This window comes from Lineus longissimus, chromosome 7, assembly GCF_910592395.1.
Source record: "Lineus longissimus chromosome 7, tnLinLong1.2, whole genome shotgun sequence".
In the NCBI taxonomy this organism is placed as follows: Eukaryota; Metazoa; Nemertea; class Pilidiophora; order Heteronemertea; family Lineidae; genus Lineus; species Lineus longissimus.
This window is the reverse complement of record NC_088314.1, coordinates 255974-274070: the sequence shown is the minus strand read 5'-3', so window position 1 is coordinate 274070 and position 18097 is coordinate 255974. Positions and strand designations below refer to the sequence as shown.

At 42.7% G+C, this 18097-nt stretch overlaps 2 protein-coding genes across 3 annotated transcripts; one reads left to right on the top strand and one right to left on the bottom strand.

Annotated features, from left to right (window-relative positions):
- The first annotated feature begins 6 nt into the window (after positions 1-6).
- LOC135490666 (protein lifeguard 4-like) lies at positions 7-3272 on the top strand. The gene is made up of 8 exons (XM_064775986.1): positions 7-52; positions 512-686; positions 957-1065; positions 1262-1367; positions 1491-1524; positions 1901-2018; positions 2230-2275; positions 2494-3272. Exons 2-8 carry the CDS (start codon positions 548-550, stop codon positions 2695-2697), a joined length of 756 nt encoding a protein of 251 aa, XP_064632056.1. The 5' UTR covers positions 7-52; positions 512-547; the 3' UTR covers positions 2698-3272.
- Positions 3273-3604: 332 nt separating this feature from the next.
- On the bottom strand, positions 3605-6588 carry LOC135490888 (phytanoyl-CoA dioxygenase, peroxisomal-like). Of its 2 annotated transcripts, XM_064776460.1 has the most exons (6): positions 6500-6588; positions 5740-5909; positions 5248-5425; positions 4783-5046; positions 4514-4663; positions 3605-4334 (listed from the first exon to the last, which is right to left on the bottom strand). In XM_064776460.1, exons 3-6 carry the CDS (start codon positions 5368-5370, stop codon positions 4143-4145), a joined length of 729 nt encoding a protein of 242 aa, XP_064632530.1. In that variant the 5' UTR covers positions 5371-5425; positions 5740-5909; positions 6500-6588; the 3' UTR covers positions 3605-4142. The 2 variants fall into 2 exon arrangements, with proteins under 2 accessions (XP_064632530.1, XP_064632529.1); XM_064776459.1 differs by lacking the exon at positions 6500-6588 and having other exon boundaries at positions 5740-5872.
- Between the last annotated feature and the right edge of the window lie 11509 nt (positions 6589-18097).

The following is an 18097-nucleotide window of genomic DNA, read 5'->3' as shown; positions in this document are numbered from 1 at the left end:
ATTGACGTAATCTGAAGGCGGAAGTTGGTAAATCTGGAAATTTTGTCATTTGGTGTGTTTTCATCTCGAATTTCTCACTATTTTACTCTTAACTCGAAGTAATGATTGCCTAATACAATACACTAGTTGCTCTAGTATATCCCTATTATTCAGTTCATGCATTCGAACAGCATTTTAATCGAGTGTAATTTGTCTGAAAACAGTGTTTTTGTCGTGCCTTTTCCAGATTTTTCTGCACTGTCGTCATATCATTTATGTGCATCAGGGTGTCTCAAAAATAACGCTTTTGTTTTTATTTGAGTTTTTCACCTCTATTTCAGCTTCCCTTGTCTCTATCTGTTTTCATTCTGATGAAACATTTGGCTGCTATAGGACAGATGAGCACATCATTCATAATTGCTGGAAAAACTATAATCTAATTCAAAACTTTCTTCAGCCTTCAGCCTCCGACGGTTGCCAGTTGACCTGGCCTTCTTTATTCAATTAGGTTGCAACTTATTTTCATTTTCAGTGCTGCCTAATATTCTGTATTACTAAATTGCTCACCATGGCAACACTACATGTCCAAGGGAACCCGACCATCATCAACATGGACGAACCAGAGAAGTCATCTAAAGACGAGAGCATCACCGATGACTTTATGTATGGTTCCAACGTGGCGTCTGCTCATATCTATATCCGCATGGGTACGTACTGGCTCATTGGTCAGCAGAGCTGAAGCATCAGGCAGCACAACCAGTCAGTATGACCCACATCCACAATGGAAGGCTCCCAGAGTTGAGAAATATTGTTGATAGTCATTGACAGATGGAGTCAGTACATTCTAAAACAGGAACAAACTTGGTGACGTATGAAAAAGAATGAAAATTGTGATCAAATCATTGGCGACGTTACAATTGAACCCGTCTTATCAACAATCATCGTTCATAGTTTTCAATGTAATGTTCTATTTCCAGGTTTCTTGAGGAAGGTGTATGGCATTCTCTGTACCCAGCTCTTGATCACTGCTGCGTATGCATACATGTGTTTTAAGTTTGAACCACTGGAACAGTTCTACAAAAAGAAGTAAGTTACCAGACTTAGATAGATTGGCTAATTCATCAATTCTTCATGTCAGATTGCATTCAGATTGCATTAAAGCAGGAGTTGTAGGGAGCAGTAGTTTACCTTTACAGAGAGGAAAAAGATTAGGTTGGTAATGTCGGACTAAGACATGAGTGTAAATCAATTGAGGCACTAATGTCTCACTTTTTGCTTGCAGTCCTTGGATGTTGTTTGTTGTGATGATCCTCAGCTTCGTGTTCCTGATCGCCCTTCACGTCAAAGCTCAGCAGACGCCCATCAACTTCATATTACTTGGCCTCTTTGTAAGTATATAGTCGTCAGATGATCACGTCTCTTTTGAGTGTGGCTTGTGAAACTTTGTGAGACTTTGTGAGACTTTGGTCGAGGTGTGTTAGTTTGATATCCTGTCTCTTCTTTCTTTTCAGACATTATGTGAAGCTTCTCTGATTGGATGTGTCGGTAAGCCTGATAATTCTCTTACTATAGTTACTTAGAAGAATCAGTCTTTTCTAAACTCCCTTCCATAGATATAACAAGCACATTCTTGTGGATCCTATATACATTTGTACATGTCTTGAGCTGTTTGATATTCACGCAACTGTTGAGTTGATCAAAATTCAATTATGTATTCATGAGCACGGTTCATTTATATTCACTCACAGTGTATAATATGACAATAAACAGAGCTGTGTTTTGCTCAGAACATTTAAGTAGGTTGGGTGCAATGTTTACATTTTAAGTGGCTCCATCTATTCAAATCACAAAAGAAGATTTTGTCTGAAATGAACAAAACATGTTGTGTTTTTATGGTGATGATTGTTGTTATTTGTTTCAGTGACCATGTACGATGGCTTCATCGTGATTGAGGCAGCACTTATCACGTTTGCGGTCACACTAGGACTAACTCTCTACACTTTCCAAAGCAAGAGAGACTTCAGCAAAATGGGTTCAACGTAAGTTTTTCATCTACTTGATGGGTATGGCATATGACATCTACTTGATGGGTATGGCATATGACCAGCGAAGAGCAAGATGTCCTTATAGTTGGATAGTAGGCACCTTCTTGGACGTCCTAAAGGTGTGAAGAATGAACAGCGGCTCTCATTGCCAATATATTCTTCCTTGTTTACATATAGATTCTTATTCTAGTCCTTCTCTTTTCAGATTGATTGTGTTGCTCATGATGCTCATCATGGTCTCGTTCCTGCAGGTGAGTTGAAAAAACAATCTGAAGAAAAGCAACTGTGTTTCTTTCACACTGAGGTGATTCTGTCTTTGTGTTGTGTCATATGTAACAGCAATGTGTGTGGTTAGAAGAGTGTCCTATGTGCAGTCAGATGCAACATTTCAAAGTGAAAGAACTGGTTTTATTTCAGAAATACATTCCTCTGTTTGCAAGATTTCGAATGTAGCATCATTTTCTTTCAGATTTTCTTTCGAGCTGCATGGATGGATTTAGGTATTGCTGTGGTCGGTGCTGTAATCTTCTCTGCCTTCATCATCTATGACACCCATCTACTGATGCATCGACTCTCTCCTGAAGAATACATGACCGCCTCCGTCAACCTTTATCTCGACATCATCAATCTCTTTCTCTACATTTTGAGGATCCTCAATGCGGCCAAGAAATAGGTGCAGGCATACACAGGCAAAATTGTCCACGACAAAATCTATGTAGGTCAAGTCTACTTGAAGGATTGGTTGAGGAATCATTTAGGACAGTTTTCCTTGGTCGTGTTACCATTCCGAATTAAAGGTCAGTTCCCTTGGATCTGGCCCTGCTGACCATATTTGTTGGTTCTCCTGTAAATTTCATCTGATGTGTGTCATATCTTTTATCATGCTTATCGACTTGGTAAAAGTTGATGAAGTTAGATTTCCATCTATATTTGAGAAGGACTTGACAGGAATGGATTCTCTTCTGTGACTGTCTATTGTCTCGAGCCTAATGACTTGTTGTATTTCATGTCTAGTTCATGGGTGAAGCGCGGTGTATCTTTTTGTGGGCGAGATAGGTTGGGAAAGTTTTTGCTCTGTGATGTTAATGTGGGGATGTATATATATTGGTTTGGGGAGAAACAAATATTTATTAAGTGTCAAAGACTTATGACAGACACATAAATTTTGTGGAGATGTTCCATATTCATGTGATACTGGTGGCAGATTTTAATTGATTACAGTGGTGTAATTAAACATTTGTCAATCAACTTATCTTGTTTGTTGTTTGTGAAACGTGCCAGCGCCGAGTCATATAGACATTCTCCTCCAACTGTGCCTTCAAGTTAGGGATGTGAAGTATGAAGGACAAGTGTTACCTGAAGACAACCAATAGGGGAGGAGAGCACCTTGGTCCCCAACCAAATGAGATGGACTTAGGAGCTTGGCCGATATTGGGTTGCACAATAGTGGTGCAGGTGTAGTGTGAGAGAACCAGTGGAAAGGTGCTAATGAAAGACCACTGACCACGTTGTTACAAGTCATTTCACGATGCCATGCTACATGCATTCACACTGCAAGACAAGAAGAAAGACATCACAAGTCATTTATAAATCATTTATTAACAAATTATCAAAATTATTACATATCACTTTCATTCAATACACACTTATACTCTGTAGTGATCTGCACTTTACAGATCCCATGATTGTTTGGCCTAGTCATTAAAAAAATACATCACAGAATTATATTTGGCACATCAAGTGTCACTTTAAGGAGAAGCCGCCTGGTCTCATCCACACAGCCAGTTACTTGAATGTCCTTTAGCCTTTCTATACTGGCAATGGCTGTATTTAATTAATGTGACAATTTGTTGCAGATCTTATCAGATGATCTGATTACCAGAACTGTTGTCCCATGCCTACTAATGTTCTCAATCAAGATCTAAGTTCACTGAACACAAAGTTCTCAATCAATGAAGGAGAGAAAGAAGCGGAGTCGTTCACCCCAAAACAGGCTTCCAATTGCAATCACTGGGACAATTAGAAGACAATAGCAGCAGTATCAATCAGCAGTAGTCTGTTGGTAAATACTCTGCTACAAATGATTGTGGAGTTCATCTTCTGTCTTATTTACCATGGCTACAGGTTAATCTCTCTCCCTTTCACAAGACGTCCACGCAGCTTCCAGATGTCCTCATACCGGATCTCAGCATTCGGGTCACCAAGACGTCTCCTCGCCACTGCAATGATCTCCTGGGCGAGGCTCTCTTGGGTTGTTCCTTTGACTGGGAAGTATTCACATGCTGAGCCTGCATAGTGGCAAGAGATGGCCTGGAAAGAAAGTGAGGTTAACATGTTAGGAAACAGGACTGAGAAAAAGGTTGTGAAGGCAACAACCAGGCTAAGAAAACTAAGAGATGTGCAGCAACCAAGACTGAAATCAAGAACTGGACCCAAGTCACCTCAAGTAACCATGGTCTGCTACCCTTCAAGATATCATGTTAACCTACCTTTCTAAAGCCACTGGTCTTGTTAGCACCTGACCCATGTATCAGCAATGGGTGAAAAAACACAGTATCCCCTTTTTCCATCTCGAGGTGGATACGTGGATCGTCGGGGTTGTAGTCATGGATACCATGGTACATCTTGTTCACCCCACCCTAAAATATTGAAAAATGAAAGTAAGAGATATTGAAGTAATAAGGCCTTCTCATGCTTGATCATTTTCTTGTCACCTCAAAGACGTCATTCGAAACAATTGATGAATATTGCTTCGTACCTCCCATTTTGGATAATCATGAGGCAGCAGCTCCCCCTTGTGAGTGCCAGGTATAACGACTAGACATCCATTCCCAGGGTGAACCTTCTCCATGGCGGTCCAAGAGCAGACGATGCGATCAGCGGGTCTGAACGGGAAGTAATGGAGGTCCTGATGCATGGGGTGGCGAGACGTCTTGGAGCCTGGGTCCGGTGGTTTATTGATCAACATAGTGTGCATCGCCATAACGTCAGGACCAGTAAAACACTCCACATAATCTGTCACCTTAAAAAATAAGACAGATCTACGTCTAAGAACTAAGGCGAACTTTTTTTATACCTTGGTTAGTGTGCCTTTGCATCCAAGGTCAAGCTGAGGAGGGTGGCGATTTTGAGTGTGGCGGGTTTGCTGAATGACAAAAACAAAACACTTGATATTGGGCTACAACCTCCCCAACTTTAATTGAAATGAAACTAATTGACTCACCCTATTGTCACAGCAGTACTTGAAGAGTGTCTCATCATATTGGAAGTCTTGGATCTTGTTGATTGCACCTTCGCCATTTACAAACTCGGACTTGGCAATGGAGACATCTTTCATGATAGTCATACCTGCTGGACGAACACCTTGTTCATACTGAACACAGATTTCTTGGAACCTCTGTCTGCAACAAAAGCAGAATGGTCTCATTGAGAAATCACCAACCCTATAGACGGGGTTCATTCATTTGCATATCTGTGTCAGACATTTACAACTCAAGTCTTCAGATGAGAAAGAGGTTTGCATTTTCTAACTTTTTCACTGGAGTTTTTATGCATGCATGTCAGCTTTAAACTGAAGTCAGTGAACCAAGCAATGTCAACAACCCAACCATGAAGATGTGTCAGTGTGTCGTCAGTTTCACATTCTGGCCTTGCTCATCATCATCATCATCATCAGCGTTAAATACATCCTCTATAGTAGTATATAGCCATTTACCTGAATCGGTCAATCTCATCAGGAGACACCAGGTTCTTCACAACAAAGAAGCCATTCTCTTCATAAAACTCTCTGTCCTTCTGACTGAGCTTGCTTCCTGAGTCTAGCGTGTATTTGAACCTCTTGTGTGTGCCTGTACTGGGATAGGTACTGCTTGTTGGAGCAAGGTGCTATGAGGTTGTTAAGGAACGGCGGCACAAGGTCTAAGCCCCACTGTTCAATGGATTTATAGTTGAATGCGATATTAAAACTACGTCATTTCCGATCGGGGATTGTAAATTTTAGCCATTTTAAAAACCAACAACCGACCACAAAAAGGCTGTAAAGGAACACTTGTCACGCCCACGGTACTGCCACTTGCACTGGGCCGGGTGGGTATATCTCATCTCTGCCACTGTCACAAGTCACTACACTATCATTGACTATCTGAGTGTCTCATAGTCTACTTTTTGACATATGCATGAACATCCTATAAAAAAACATGCATTGAAAGGTCTCCACTTGTACTTTGAACTACCTTTTCACCACACAGACTACAGTGACACACGTACACTGCAGATACACTGAATGTGACTGTGTACAACACACTGTTGACTGTACTACAGTCTGTAGTAGGCCTACTACACTACTACTAGTCTGTACAATAATGATAAAAACAAAATTTGTTTCACTGTTCATTACCAAACCATGCAATACCATTCAATAAACGAGTCATTTTCATGATATGTCATCGGTAAATATCAAACTGCCAAAAGGATACCACATTCTTGCCTCTCAGATGGTTGGAATTTTGTGTTTTAGGAAGATGTCCCAAAATAACTTGCAATCTTTGATCACCTCTTGTTGTCACCGTTGTTGCGGGATTGCATATAAAACTTGCCTCCGAGTTGACCGCTCGCTAGAGGTCTCATTAGGGATTTTTGTACTCATGCGCGGCCGTAGTTCCTAAAATCACTGATTTCTCGGTCCTCACAGTATGTCAGTGTTGATTTAGCAGTTGTTTTGGCAAATAAATGTTTTTTGGAGTTTCTGAAACCTAGACCACTACTCAATAGGCGGCTAACAAGAAACTATGTATTTACTGCTGTTGCCGACGTATGTGTACACTGAACTTGGGATGTGCGTCGGCCCCCGTGTTGAAATGCCGTCCAGTGTCAGTTGGTGCGTTTTTCGCTGATTTGTGCAAAATTCAACATATCTCAAAAGTTCAATGCTTGACCCTCGCTTTATTTTTTTTTCTGAGTAGGGTAACCGACTGTCTTTCATGGGAGAATGGTCACTGTAAGAATTATTCAGGAGAAATGAATAATATTTGGGGTTTTTCGTGATTGTCCGGCCCAATTGGCAATATTGCCATTTGGGATGGTGAACAGAGATAGGAGCAAATGCAACGCTTAGTATTTATTTAAAGAAATAAAATGCCCGATTTAACATCCTGTAGAATCAGGGGAATCGGGCGTTTCCTGTGATATACGACACAAATGGGTTGTCCTCATGCATTCACTTTGCAAACGCATATTGTCGGTGATGTACAGATGTGGAAATTGTCATTTTTATCATATTAGTCAAAGGGTATCCTGAGCTTCAGGCTTTTTATACTCCTTCGTCATATCGAGAGGCGGAGGATATTGAAAACCACTGGTGCCTAGATGGTAAAAGGGGTACGCTGGCCATGGTCGTTGACGTATATTTACTGTTGGTCCAATAGCTAGTTCCTTCTTCTAACGCCTATCAACTCCAATAGTCAGTAGTCACACGCTCGAGCGCTATCTGTATACAGTTGGTACGTGTATAAGTTTTCCCGATTGCTGCATGTTAGTTCAGGTTATGTGTCCACTGGGTTTGTCATATGAGAATACATGAACTATGAGGTAGATGTATTGTTTCAATCATCGCAAATCTGCCTAAAATGGCAAGTTTTCTCAGGTACCGGTACGGCAGTGGCGTGCGTCTTTTTCATTGAAACGACCTTGCATGACCGGCACCGGCACATATCGTCGGTGATGATGGAGAGAGTGGTAGCCGGTACATATTGAGCACGGTTCAAGAAGCAGTTCAGGTGGCACTATACAGTGGGGACGCCGAGATGACCCCATGTTTTCACATCAAATAAAGAAACTAGATGCATTTGGCTATCTGCTGGTGGTAATGGCACCTCAGTGCAACCTCAACGTGCACATGACGAGACGAGAGCAAATCTCACGGGTGAGATGGAAATCAGCCATATTGCGACATCATTGGCGCCAACAACTTTTCTTTTGACCCTGCCGGAGTCTTGCAAAACAATTCATTCATTGACTCTGACCCTGCTGACCTCGATTTTTAAAAACTTCAAAAAAAGGCCATTCAAACGTTAAATCAACTGCAAAGGTAATCTTTTATATCACTGAGGTATATAAATACGATATGTTGAGAAAAATCTGTACAACTATCGAAATATACGATTACTTGAAACTATTTCGGACAATCACTCTGCCACCTGCGCGATCGACCTTTTCACAATTGCTGCGCGCTCGTTTGCATACCGCATAAGAGGCGAATAAAATCTCCATTTAGCATGAAAGCCTTGACGGTTCAGCGCTAAGAGTGTTTGACTGTGAATCGGCAGGTCACGGGTTCGACTCCCGTCCCGGTGAATCTGCCGCAGGTTTCTCTTTTTTTCTTCTTCCTTGTCTTGTTATCTAATCATCCATGTACAGATGTGGAAATTGTCATTTTTATCATATTAGTCAAAGGGTATCCTGAGCTTCAGGCTTTTTATACTCCTTCGTCATATCGAGAGGCGGAGGATATTGAAAACCACTGGTGCCTAGATGGTTAAAGGGGTACGCTGGCCATGGTCGTTGACGTATATTTACTATTGGTCCAATAGCTAGTTCCTTCTTCTAACGCCTATCAACTCCAATAGTCAGTAGTCACACGCTCGAGCGCTATCTGTATACAGTTGGTACGTGTATAAGTTTTCCCGATTGCTGCATGTTAGTTCAGGTTATGTGTCCACTGGGTTTGTCATATGAGAATACATGAACTATGAGGTAGATGTATTGTTTCAATCATCGCAAATCTGCCTAAAATGGCAAGTTTTCTCAGGTACCGGTACGGCAGTGGCGTGCGTCTTTTTCATTGAAACGACCTTGCATGACCGGCACCGGCACATATCGTCGGTGATGATGGAGAGAGTGGTAGCCGGTACATATTGAGCACGGTTCAAGAAGCAGTTCAGGTGGCACTATACAGTGGGGACGCCGAGATGACCCCATGTTTTCACATCAAATAAAGAAACTAGATGCATTTGGCTATCTGCTGGTGGTAATGGCACCTCAGTGCAACCTCAACGTGCACATGACGAGACGAGAGCAAATCTCACGGGTGAGATGGAAATCAGCCATATTGCGACATCATTGGCGCCAACAACTTTTCTTTTGACCCTGCCGGAGTCTTGCAAAACAATTCATTCATTGACTCTGACCCTGCTGACCTCGATTTTTAAAAACTTCAAAAAAAGGCCATTCAAACGTTAAATCAACTGCAAAGGTAATCTTTTATATCACTGAGGTATATAAATACGATATGTTGAGAAAAATCTGTACAACTATCGAAATATACGATTACTTGAAACTATTTCGGACAATCACTCTGCCACCTGCGCGATCGACCTTGTCACAATTGCTGCGCGCTCGTTTGCATACCGCATAAGAGGCGAATAAAATCTCCATTTAGCATGAAAGCCTTGACGGTTCAGCGCTAAGAGTGTTTGACTGTGAATCGGCAGGTCACGGGTTCGACTCCCGTCCCGGTGAATCTGCCGCAGGTTTCTCTTTTTTTCTTCTTCCTTGTCTTGTTATCTAATCATCCATGTACAGATGTGGAAATTGTCATTTTTATCATATTAGTCAAAGGGTATCCTGAGCTTCAGGCTTTTTATACTCCTTCGTCATATCGAGAGGCGGAGGATATTGAAAACCACTGGTGCCTAGATGGTTAAAGGGGTACGCTGGCCATGGTCGTTGACGTATATTTACTATTGGTCCAATAGCTAGTTCCTTCTTCTAACGCCTATCAACTCCAATAGTCAGTAGTCACACGCTCGAGCGCTATCTGTATACAGTTGGTACGTGTATAAGTTTTCCCGATTGCTGCATGTTAGTTCAGGTTATGTGTCCACTGGGTTTGTCATATGAGAATACATGAACTATGAGGTAGATGTATTGTTTCAATCATCGCAAATCTGCCTAAAATGGCAAGTTTTCTCAGGTACCGGTACGGCAGTGGCGTGCGTCTTTTTCATTGAAACGACCTTGCATGACCGGCACCGGCACATATCGTCGGTGATGATGGAGAGAGTGGTAGCCGGTACATATTGAGCACGGTTCAAGAAGCAGTTCAGGTGGCACTATACAGTGGGGACGCCGAGATGACCCCATGTTTTCACATCAAATAAAGAAACTAGATGCATTTGGCTATCTGCTGGTGGTAATGGCACCTCAGTGCAACCTCAACGTGCACATGACGAGACGAGAGCAAATCTCACGGGTGAGATGGAAATCAGCCATATTGCGACATCATTGGCGCCAACAACTTTTCTTTTGACCCTGCCGGAGTCTTGCAAAACAATTCATTCATTGACTCTGACCCTGCTGACCTCGATTTTTAAAAACTTCAAAAAAAGGCCATTCAAACGTTAAATCAACTGCAAAGGTAATCTTTTATATCACTGAGGTATATAAATACGATATGTTGAGAAAAATCTGTACAACTATCGAAATATACGATTACTTGAAACTATTTCGGACAATCACTCTGCCACCTGCGCGATCGACCTTGTCACAATTGCTGCGCGCTCGTTTGCATACCGCATAAGAGGCGAATAAAATCTCCATTTAGCATGAAAGCCTTGACGGTTCAGCGCTAAGAGTGTTTGACTGTGAATCGGCAGGTCACGGGTTCGACTCCCGTCCCGGTGAATCTGCCGCAGGTTTCTCTTTTTTTCTTCTTCCTTGTCTTGTTATCTGATCATCCATGTACAGATGTGGAAATTGTCATTTTTATCATATTAGTCAAAGGGTATCCTGAGCTTCAGGCTTTTTATACTCCTTCGTCATATCGAGAGGCGGAGGATATTGAAAACCACTGGTGCCTAGATGGTTAAAGGGGTACGCTGGCCATGGTCGTTGACGTATATTTACTATTGGTCCAATAGCTAGTTCCTTCTTCTAACGCCTATCAACTCCAATAGTCAGTAGTCACACGCTCGAGCGCTATCTGTATACAGTTGGTACGTGTATAAGTTTTCCCGATTGCTGCATGTTAGTTCAGGTTATGTGTCCACTGGGTTTGTCATATGAGAATACATGAACTATGAGGTAGATGTATTGTTTCAATCATCGCAAATCTGCCTAAAATGGCAAGTTTTCTCAGGTACCGGTACGGCAGTGGCGTGCGTCTTTTTCATTGAAACGACCTTGCATGACCGGCACCGGCACATATCGTCGGTGATGATGGAGAGAGTGGTAGCCGGTACATATTGAGCACGGTTCAAGAAGCAGTTCAGGTGGCACTATACAGTGGGGACGCCGAGATGACCCCATGTTTTCACATCAAATAAAGAAACTAGATGCATTTGGCTATCTGCTGGTGGTAATGGCACCTCAGTGCAACCTCAACGTGCACATGACGAGACGAGAGCAAATCTCACGGGTGAGATGGAAATCAGCCATATTGCGACATCATTGGCGCCAACAACTTTTCTTTTGACCCTGCCGGAGTCTTGCAAAACAATTCATTCATTGACTCTGACCCTGCTGACCTCGATTTTTAAAAACTTCAAAAAAAGGCCATTCAAACGTTAAATCAACTGCAAAGGTAATCTTTTATATCACTGAGGTATATAAATACGATATGTTGAGAAAAATCTGTACAACTATCGAAATATACGATTACTCAAAACTATTTCGGACAATCACTCTGCCACCTGCGCGATCGACCTTGTCACAATTGCTGCGCGCTCGTTTGCATACCGCATAAGAGGCGAATAAAATCTCCATTTAGCATGAAAGCCTTGACGGTTCAGCGCTAAGAGTGTTTGACTGTGAATCGGCAGGTCACGGGTTCGACTCCCGTCCCGGTGAATCTGCCGCAGGTTTCTCTTTTTTTCTTCTTCCTTGTCTTGTTATCTGATCATCCATGTACAGATGTGGAAATTGTCATTTTTATCATATTAGTCAAAGGGTATCCTGAGCTTCAGGCTTTTTATACTCCTTCGTCATATCGAGAGGCGGAGGATATTGAAAACCACTGGTGCCTAGATGGTTAAAGGGGTACGCTGGCCATGGTCGTTGACGTATATTTACTGTTGGTCCAATAGCTAGTTCCTTCTTCTAACGCCTATCAACTCCAATAGTCAGTAGTCACACGCTCGAGCGCTATCTGTATACAGTTGGTACGTGTATAAGTTTTCCCGATTGCTGCATGTTAGTTCAGGTTATGTGTCCACTGGGTTTGTCATATGAGAATACATGAACTATGAGGTAGATGTATTGTTTCAATCATCGCAAATCTGCCTAAAATGGCAAGTTTTCTCAGGTACCGGTACGGCAGTGGCGTGCGTCTTTTTCATTGAAACGACCTTGCATGACCGGCACCGGCACATATCGTCGGTGATGATGGAGAGAGTGGTAGCCGGTACATATTGAGCACGGTTCAAGAAGCAGTTCAGGTGGCACTATACAGTGGGGACGCCGAGATGACCCCATGTTTTCACATCAAATAAAGAAACTAGATGCATTTGGCTATCTGCTGGTGGTAATGGCACCTCAGTGCAACCTCAACGTGCACATGACGAGACGAGAGCAAATCTCACGGGTGAGATGGAAATCAGCCATATTGCGACATCATTGGCGCCAACAACTTTTCTTTTGACCCTGCCGGAGTCTTGCAAAACAATTCATTCATTGACTCTGACCCTGCTGACCTCGATTTTTAAAAACTTCAAAAAAAGGCCATTCAAACGTTAAATCAACTGCAAAGGTAATCTTTTATATCACTGAGGTATATAAATACGATATGTTGAGAAAAATCTGTACAACTATCGAAATATACGATTACTCAAAACTATTTCGGACAATCACTCTGCCACCTGCGCGATCGACCTTGTCACAATTGCTGCGCGCTCGTTTGCATACCGCATAAGAGGCGAATAAAATCTCCATTTAGCATGAAAGCCTTGACGGTTCAGCGCTAAGAGTGTTTGACTGTGAATCGGCAGGTCACGGGTTCGACTCCCGTCCCGGTGAATCTGCCGCAGGTTTCTCTCTTTTTCTTCTTCCTTGTCTTGTTATCTGATCATCCATGTACAGATGTGGAAATTGTCATTTTTATCATATTAGTCAAAGGGTATCCTGAGCTTCAGGCTTTTTATACTCCTTCGTCATATCGAGAGGCGGAGGATATTGAAAACCACTGGTGCCTAGATGGTTAAAGGGGTACGCTGGCCATGGTCGTTGACGTATATTTACTGTTGGTCCAATAGCTAGTTCCTTCTTCTAACGCCTATCAACTCCAATAGTCAGTAGTCACACGCTCGAGCGCTATCTGTATACAGTTGGTACGTGTATAAGTTTTCCCGATTGCTGCATGTTAGTTCAGGTTATGTGTCCACTGGGTTTGTCATATGAGAATACATGAACTATGAGGTAGATGTATTGTTTCAATCATCGCAAATCTGCCTAAAATGGCAAGTTTTCTCAGGTACCGGTACGGCAGTGGCGTGCGTCTTTTTCATTGAAACGACCTTGCATGACCGGCACCGGCACATATCGTCGGTGATGATGGAGAGAGTGGTAGCCGGTACATATTGAGCACGGTTCAAGAAGCAGTTCAGGTGGCACTATACAGTGGGGACGCCGAGATGACCCCATGTTTTCACATCAAATAAAGAAACTAGATGCATTTGGCTATCTGCTGGTGGTAATGGCACCTCAGTGCAACCTCAACGTGCACATGACGAGACGAGAGCAAATCTCACGGGTGAGATGGAAATCAGCCATATTGCGACATCATTGGCGCCAACAACTTTTCTTTTGACCCTGCCGGAGTCTTGCAAAACAATTCATTCATTGACTCTGACCCTGCTGACCTCGATTTTTAAAAACTTCAAAAAAAGGCCATTCAAACGTTAAATCAACTGCAAAGGTAATCTTTTATATCACTGAGGTATATAAATACGATATGTTGAGAAAAATCTGTACAACTATCGAAATATACGATTACTCAAAACTATTTCGGACAATCACTCTGCCACCTGCGCGATCGACCTTGTCACAATTGCTGCGCGCTCGTTTGCATACCGCATAAGAGGCGAATAAAATCTCCATTTAGCATGAAAGCCTTGACGGTTCAGCGCTAAGAGTGTTTGACTGTGAATCGGCAGGTCACGGGTTCGACTCCCGTCCCGGTGAATCTGCCGCAGGTTTCTCTTTTTTTCTTCTTCCTTGTCTTGTTATCTAATCATCCATGTACAGATGTGGAAATTGTCATTTTTATCATATTAGTCAAAGGGTATCCTGAGCTTCAGGCTTTTTATACTCCTTCGTCATATCGAGAGGCGGAGGATATTGAAAACCACTGGTGCCTAGATGGTTAAAGGGGTACGCTGGCCATGGTCGTTGACGTATATTTACTATTGGTCCAATAGCTAGTTCCTTCTTCTAACGCCTATCAACTCCAATAGTCAGTAGTCACACGCTCGAGCGCTATCTGTATACAGTTGGTACGTGTATAAGTTTTCCCGATTGCTGCATGTTAGTTCAGGTTATGTGTCCACTGGGTTTGTCATATGAGAATACATGAACTATGAGGTAGATGTATTGTTTCAATCATCGCAAATCTGCCTAAAATGGCAAGTTTTCTCAGGTACCGGTACGGCAGTGGCGTGCGTCTTTTTCATTGAAACGACCTTGCATGACCGGCACCGGCACATATCGTCGGTGATGATGGAGAGAGTGGTAGCCGGTACATATTGAGCACGGTTCAAGAAGCAGTTCCGGTGGCACTATACAGTGGGGACGCCGAGATGACCTCATGTTTTCACATCAAATAAAGAAACTAGATGCATTTGGCTATCTGCTGGTGGTAATGGCACCTCAGTGCAACCTCAACGTGCACATGACGAGACGAGAGCAAATCTCACGGGTGAGATGGAAATCAGCCATATTGCGACATCATTGGCGCCAACAACTTTTCTTTTGACCCTGCCGGAGTCTTGCAAAACAATTCATTCATTGACTCTGACCCTGCTGACCTCGATTTTTAAAAACTTCAAAAAAAGGCCATTCAAACGTTAAATCAACTGCAAAGGTAATCTTTTATATCACTGAGGTATATAAATACGATATGTTGAGAAAAATCTGTACAACTATCGAAATATACGATTACTTGAAACTATTTCGGACAATCACTCTGCCACCTGCGCGATCGACCTTGTCACAATTGCTGCGCGCTCGTTTGCATACCGCATAAGAGGCGAATAAAATCTCCATTTAGCATGAAAGCCTTGACGGTTCAGCGCTAAGAGTGTTTGACTGTGAATCGGCAGGTCACGGGTTCGACTCCCGTCCCGGTGAATCTGCCGCAGGTTTCTCTTTTTTTCTTCTTCCTTGTCTTGTTATCTGATCATCCATGTGCAGATGTGGAAATTGTCATTTTTATCATATTAGTCAAAGGGTATCCTGAGCTTCAGGCTTTTTATACTCCTTCGTCATATCGAGAGGCGGAGGATATTGAAAACCACTGGTGCCTAGATGGTTAAAGGGGTACGCTGGCCATGGTCGTTGACGTATATTTACTATTGGTCCAATAGCTAGTTCCTTCTTCTAACGCCTATCAACTCCAATAGTCAGTAGTCACACGCTCGAGCGCTATCTGTATACAGTTGGTACGTGTATAAGTTTTCCCGATTGCTGCATGTTAGTTCAGGTTATGAGTCCACTGGGTTTGTCATATGAGAATACATGAACTATGAGGTAGATGTATTGTTTCAATCATCGCAAATCTGCCTAAAATGGCAAGTTTTCTCAGGTACCGGTACGGCAGTGGCGTGCGTCTTTTTCATTGAAACGACCTTGCATGACCGGCACCGGCACATATCGTCGGTGATGATGGAGAGAGTGGTAGCCGGTACATATTGAGCACGGTTCAAGAAGCAGTTCAGGTGGCACTATACAGTGGGGACGCCGAGATGACCTCATGTTTTCACATCAAATAAAGAAACTAGATGCATTTGGCTATCTGCTGGTGGTAATGGCACCTCAGTGCAACCTCAACGTGCACATGACGAGACGAGAGCAAATCTCACGGGTGAGATGGAAATCAGCCATATTGCGACATCATTGGCGCCAACAACTTTTCTTTTGACCCTGCCGGAGTCTTGCAAAACAATTCATTCATTGACTCTGACCCTGCTGACCTCGATTTTTAAAAACTTCAAAAAAAGGCCATTCAAACGTTAAATCAACTGCAAAGGTAATCTTTTATATCACTGAGGTATATAAATACGATATGTTGAGAAAAATCTGTACAACTATCGAAATATACGATTACTTGAAACTATTTCGGACAATCACTCTGCCACCTGCGCGATCGACCTTGTCACAATTGCTGCGCGCTCGTTTGCATACCGCATAAGAGGCGAATAAAATCTCCATTTAGCATGAAAGCCTTGACGGTTCAGCGCTAAGAGTGTTTGACTGTGAATCGGCAGGTCACGGGTTCGACTCCCGTCCCGGTGAATCTGCCGCAGGTTTCTCTTTTTTTCTTCTTCCTTGTCTTGTTATCTAATCATCCATGTACAGATGTGGAAATTGTCATTTTTATCATATTAGTCAAAGGGTATCCTGAGCTTCAGGCTTTTTATACTCCTTCGTCATATCGAGAGGCGGAGGATATTGAAAACCACTGGTGCCTAGATGGTTAAAGGGGTACGCTGGCCATGGTCGTTGACGTATATTTACTATTGGTCCAATAGCTAGTTCCTTCTTCTAACGCCTATCAACTCCAATAGTCAGTAGTCACACGCTCGAGCGCTATCTGTATACAGTTGGTACGTGTATAAGTTTTCCCGATTGCTGCATGTTAGTTCAGGTTATGTGTCCACTGGGTTTGTCATATGAGAATACATGAACTATGAGGTAGATGTATTGTTTCAATCATCGCAAATCTGCCTAAAATGGCAAGTTTTCTCAGGTACCGGTACGGCAGTGGCGTGCGTCTTTTTCATTGAAACGACCTTGCATGACCGGCACCGGCACATATCGTCGGTGATGATGGAGAGAGTGGTAGCCGGTACATATTGAGCACGGTTCAAGAAGCAGTTCAGGTGGCACTATACAGTGGGGACGCCGAGATGACCCCATGTTTTCACATCAAATAAAGAAACTAGATGCATTTGGCTATCTGCTGGTGGTAATGGCACCTCAGTGCAACCTCAACGTGCACATGACGAGACGAGAGCAAATCTCACGGGTGAGATGGAAATCAGCCATATTGCGACATCATTGGCGCCAACAACTTTTCTTTTGACCCTGCCGGAGTCTTGCAAAACAATTCATTCATTGACTCTGACCCTGCTGACCTCGATTTTTAAAAACTTCAAAAAAAGGCCATTCAAACGTTAAATCAACTGCAAAGGTAATCTTTTATATCACTGAGGTATATAAATACGATATGTTGAGAAAAATCTGTACAACTATCGAAATATACGATTACTTGAAACTATTTCGGACAATCACTCTGCCACCTGCGCGATCGACCTTGTCACAATTGCTGCGCGCTCGTTTGCATACCGCATAAGAGGCGAATAAAATCTCCATTTAGCATGAAAGCCTTGACGGTTCAGCGCTAAGAGTGTTTGACTGTGAATCGGCAGGTCACGGGTTCGACTCCCGTCCCGGTGAATCTGCCGCAGGTTTCTCTTTTTTTCTTCTTCCTTGTCTTGTTATCTGATCATCCATGTACAGATGTGGAAATTGTCATTTTTATCATATTAGTCAAAGGGTATCCTGAGCTTCAGGCTTTTTATACTCCTTCGTCATATCGAGAGGCGGAGGATATTGAAAACCACTGGTGCCTAGATGGTTAAAGGGGTACGCTGGCCATGGTCGTTGACGTATATTTACTATTGGTCCAATAGCTAGTTCCTTCTTCTAACGCCTATCAACTCCAATAGTCAGTAGTCACACGCTCGAGCGCTATCTGTATACAGTTGGTACGTGTATAAGTTTTCCCGATTGCTGCATGTTAGTTCAGGTTATGTGTCCACTGGGTTTGTCATATGAGAATACATGAACTATGAGGTAGATGTATT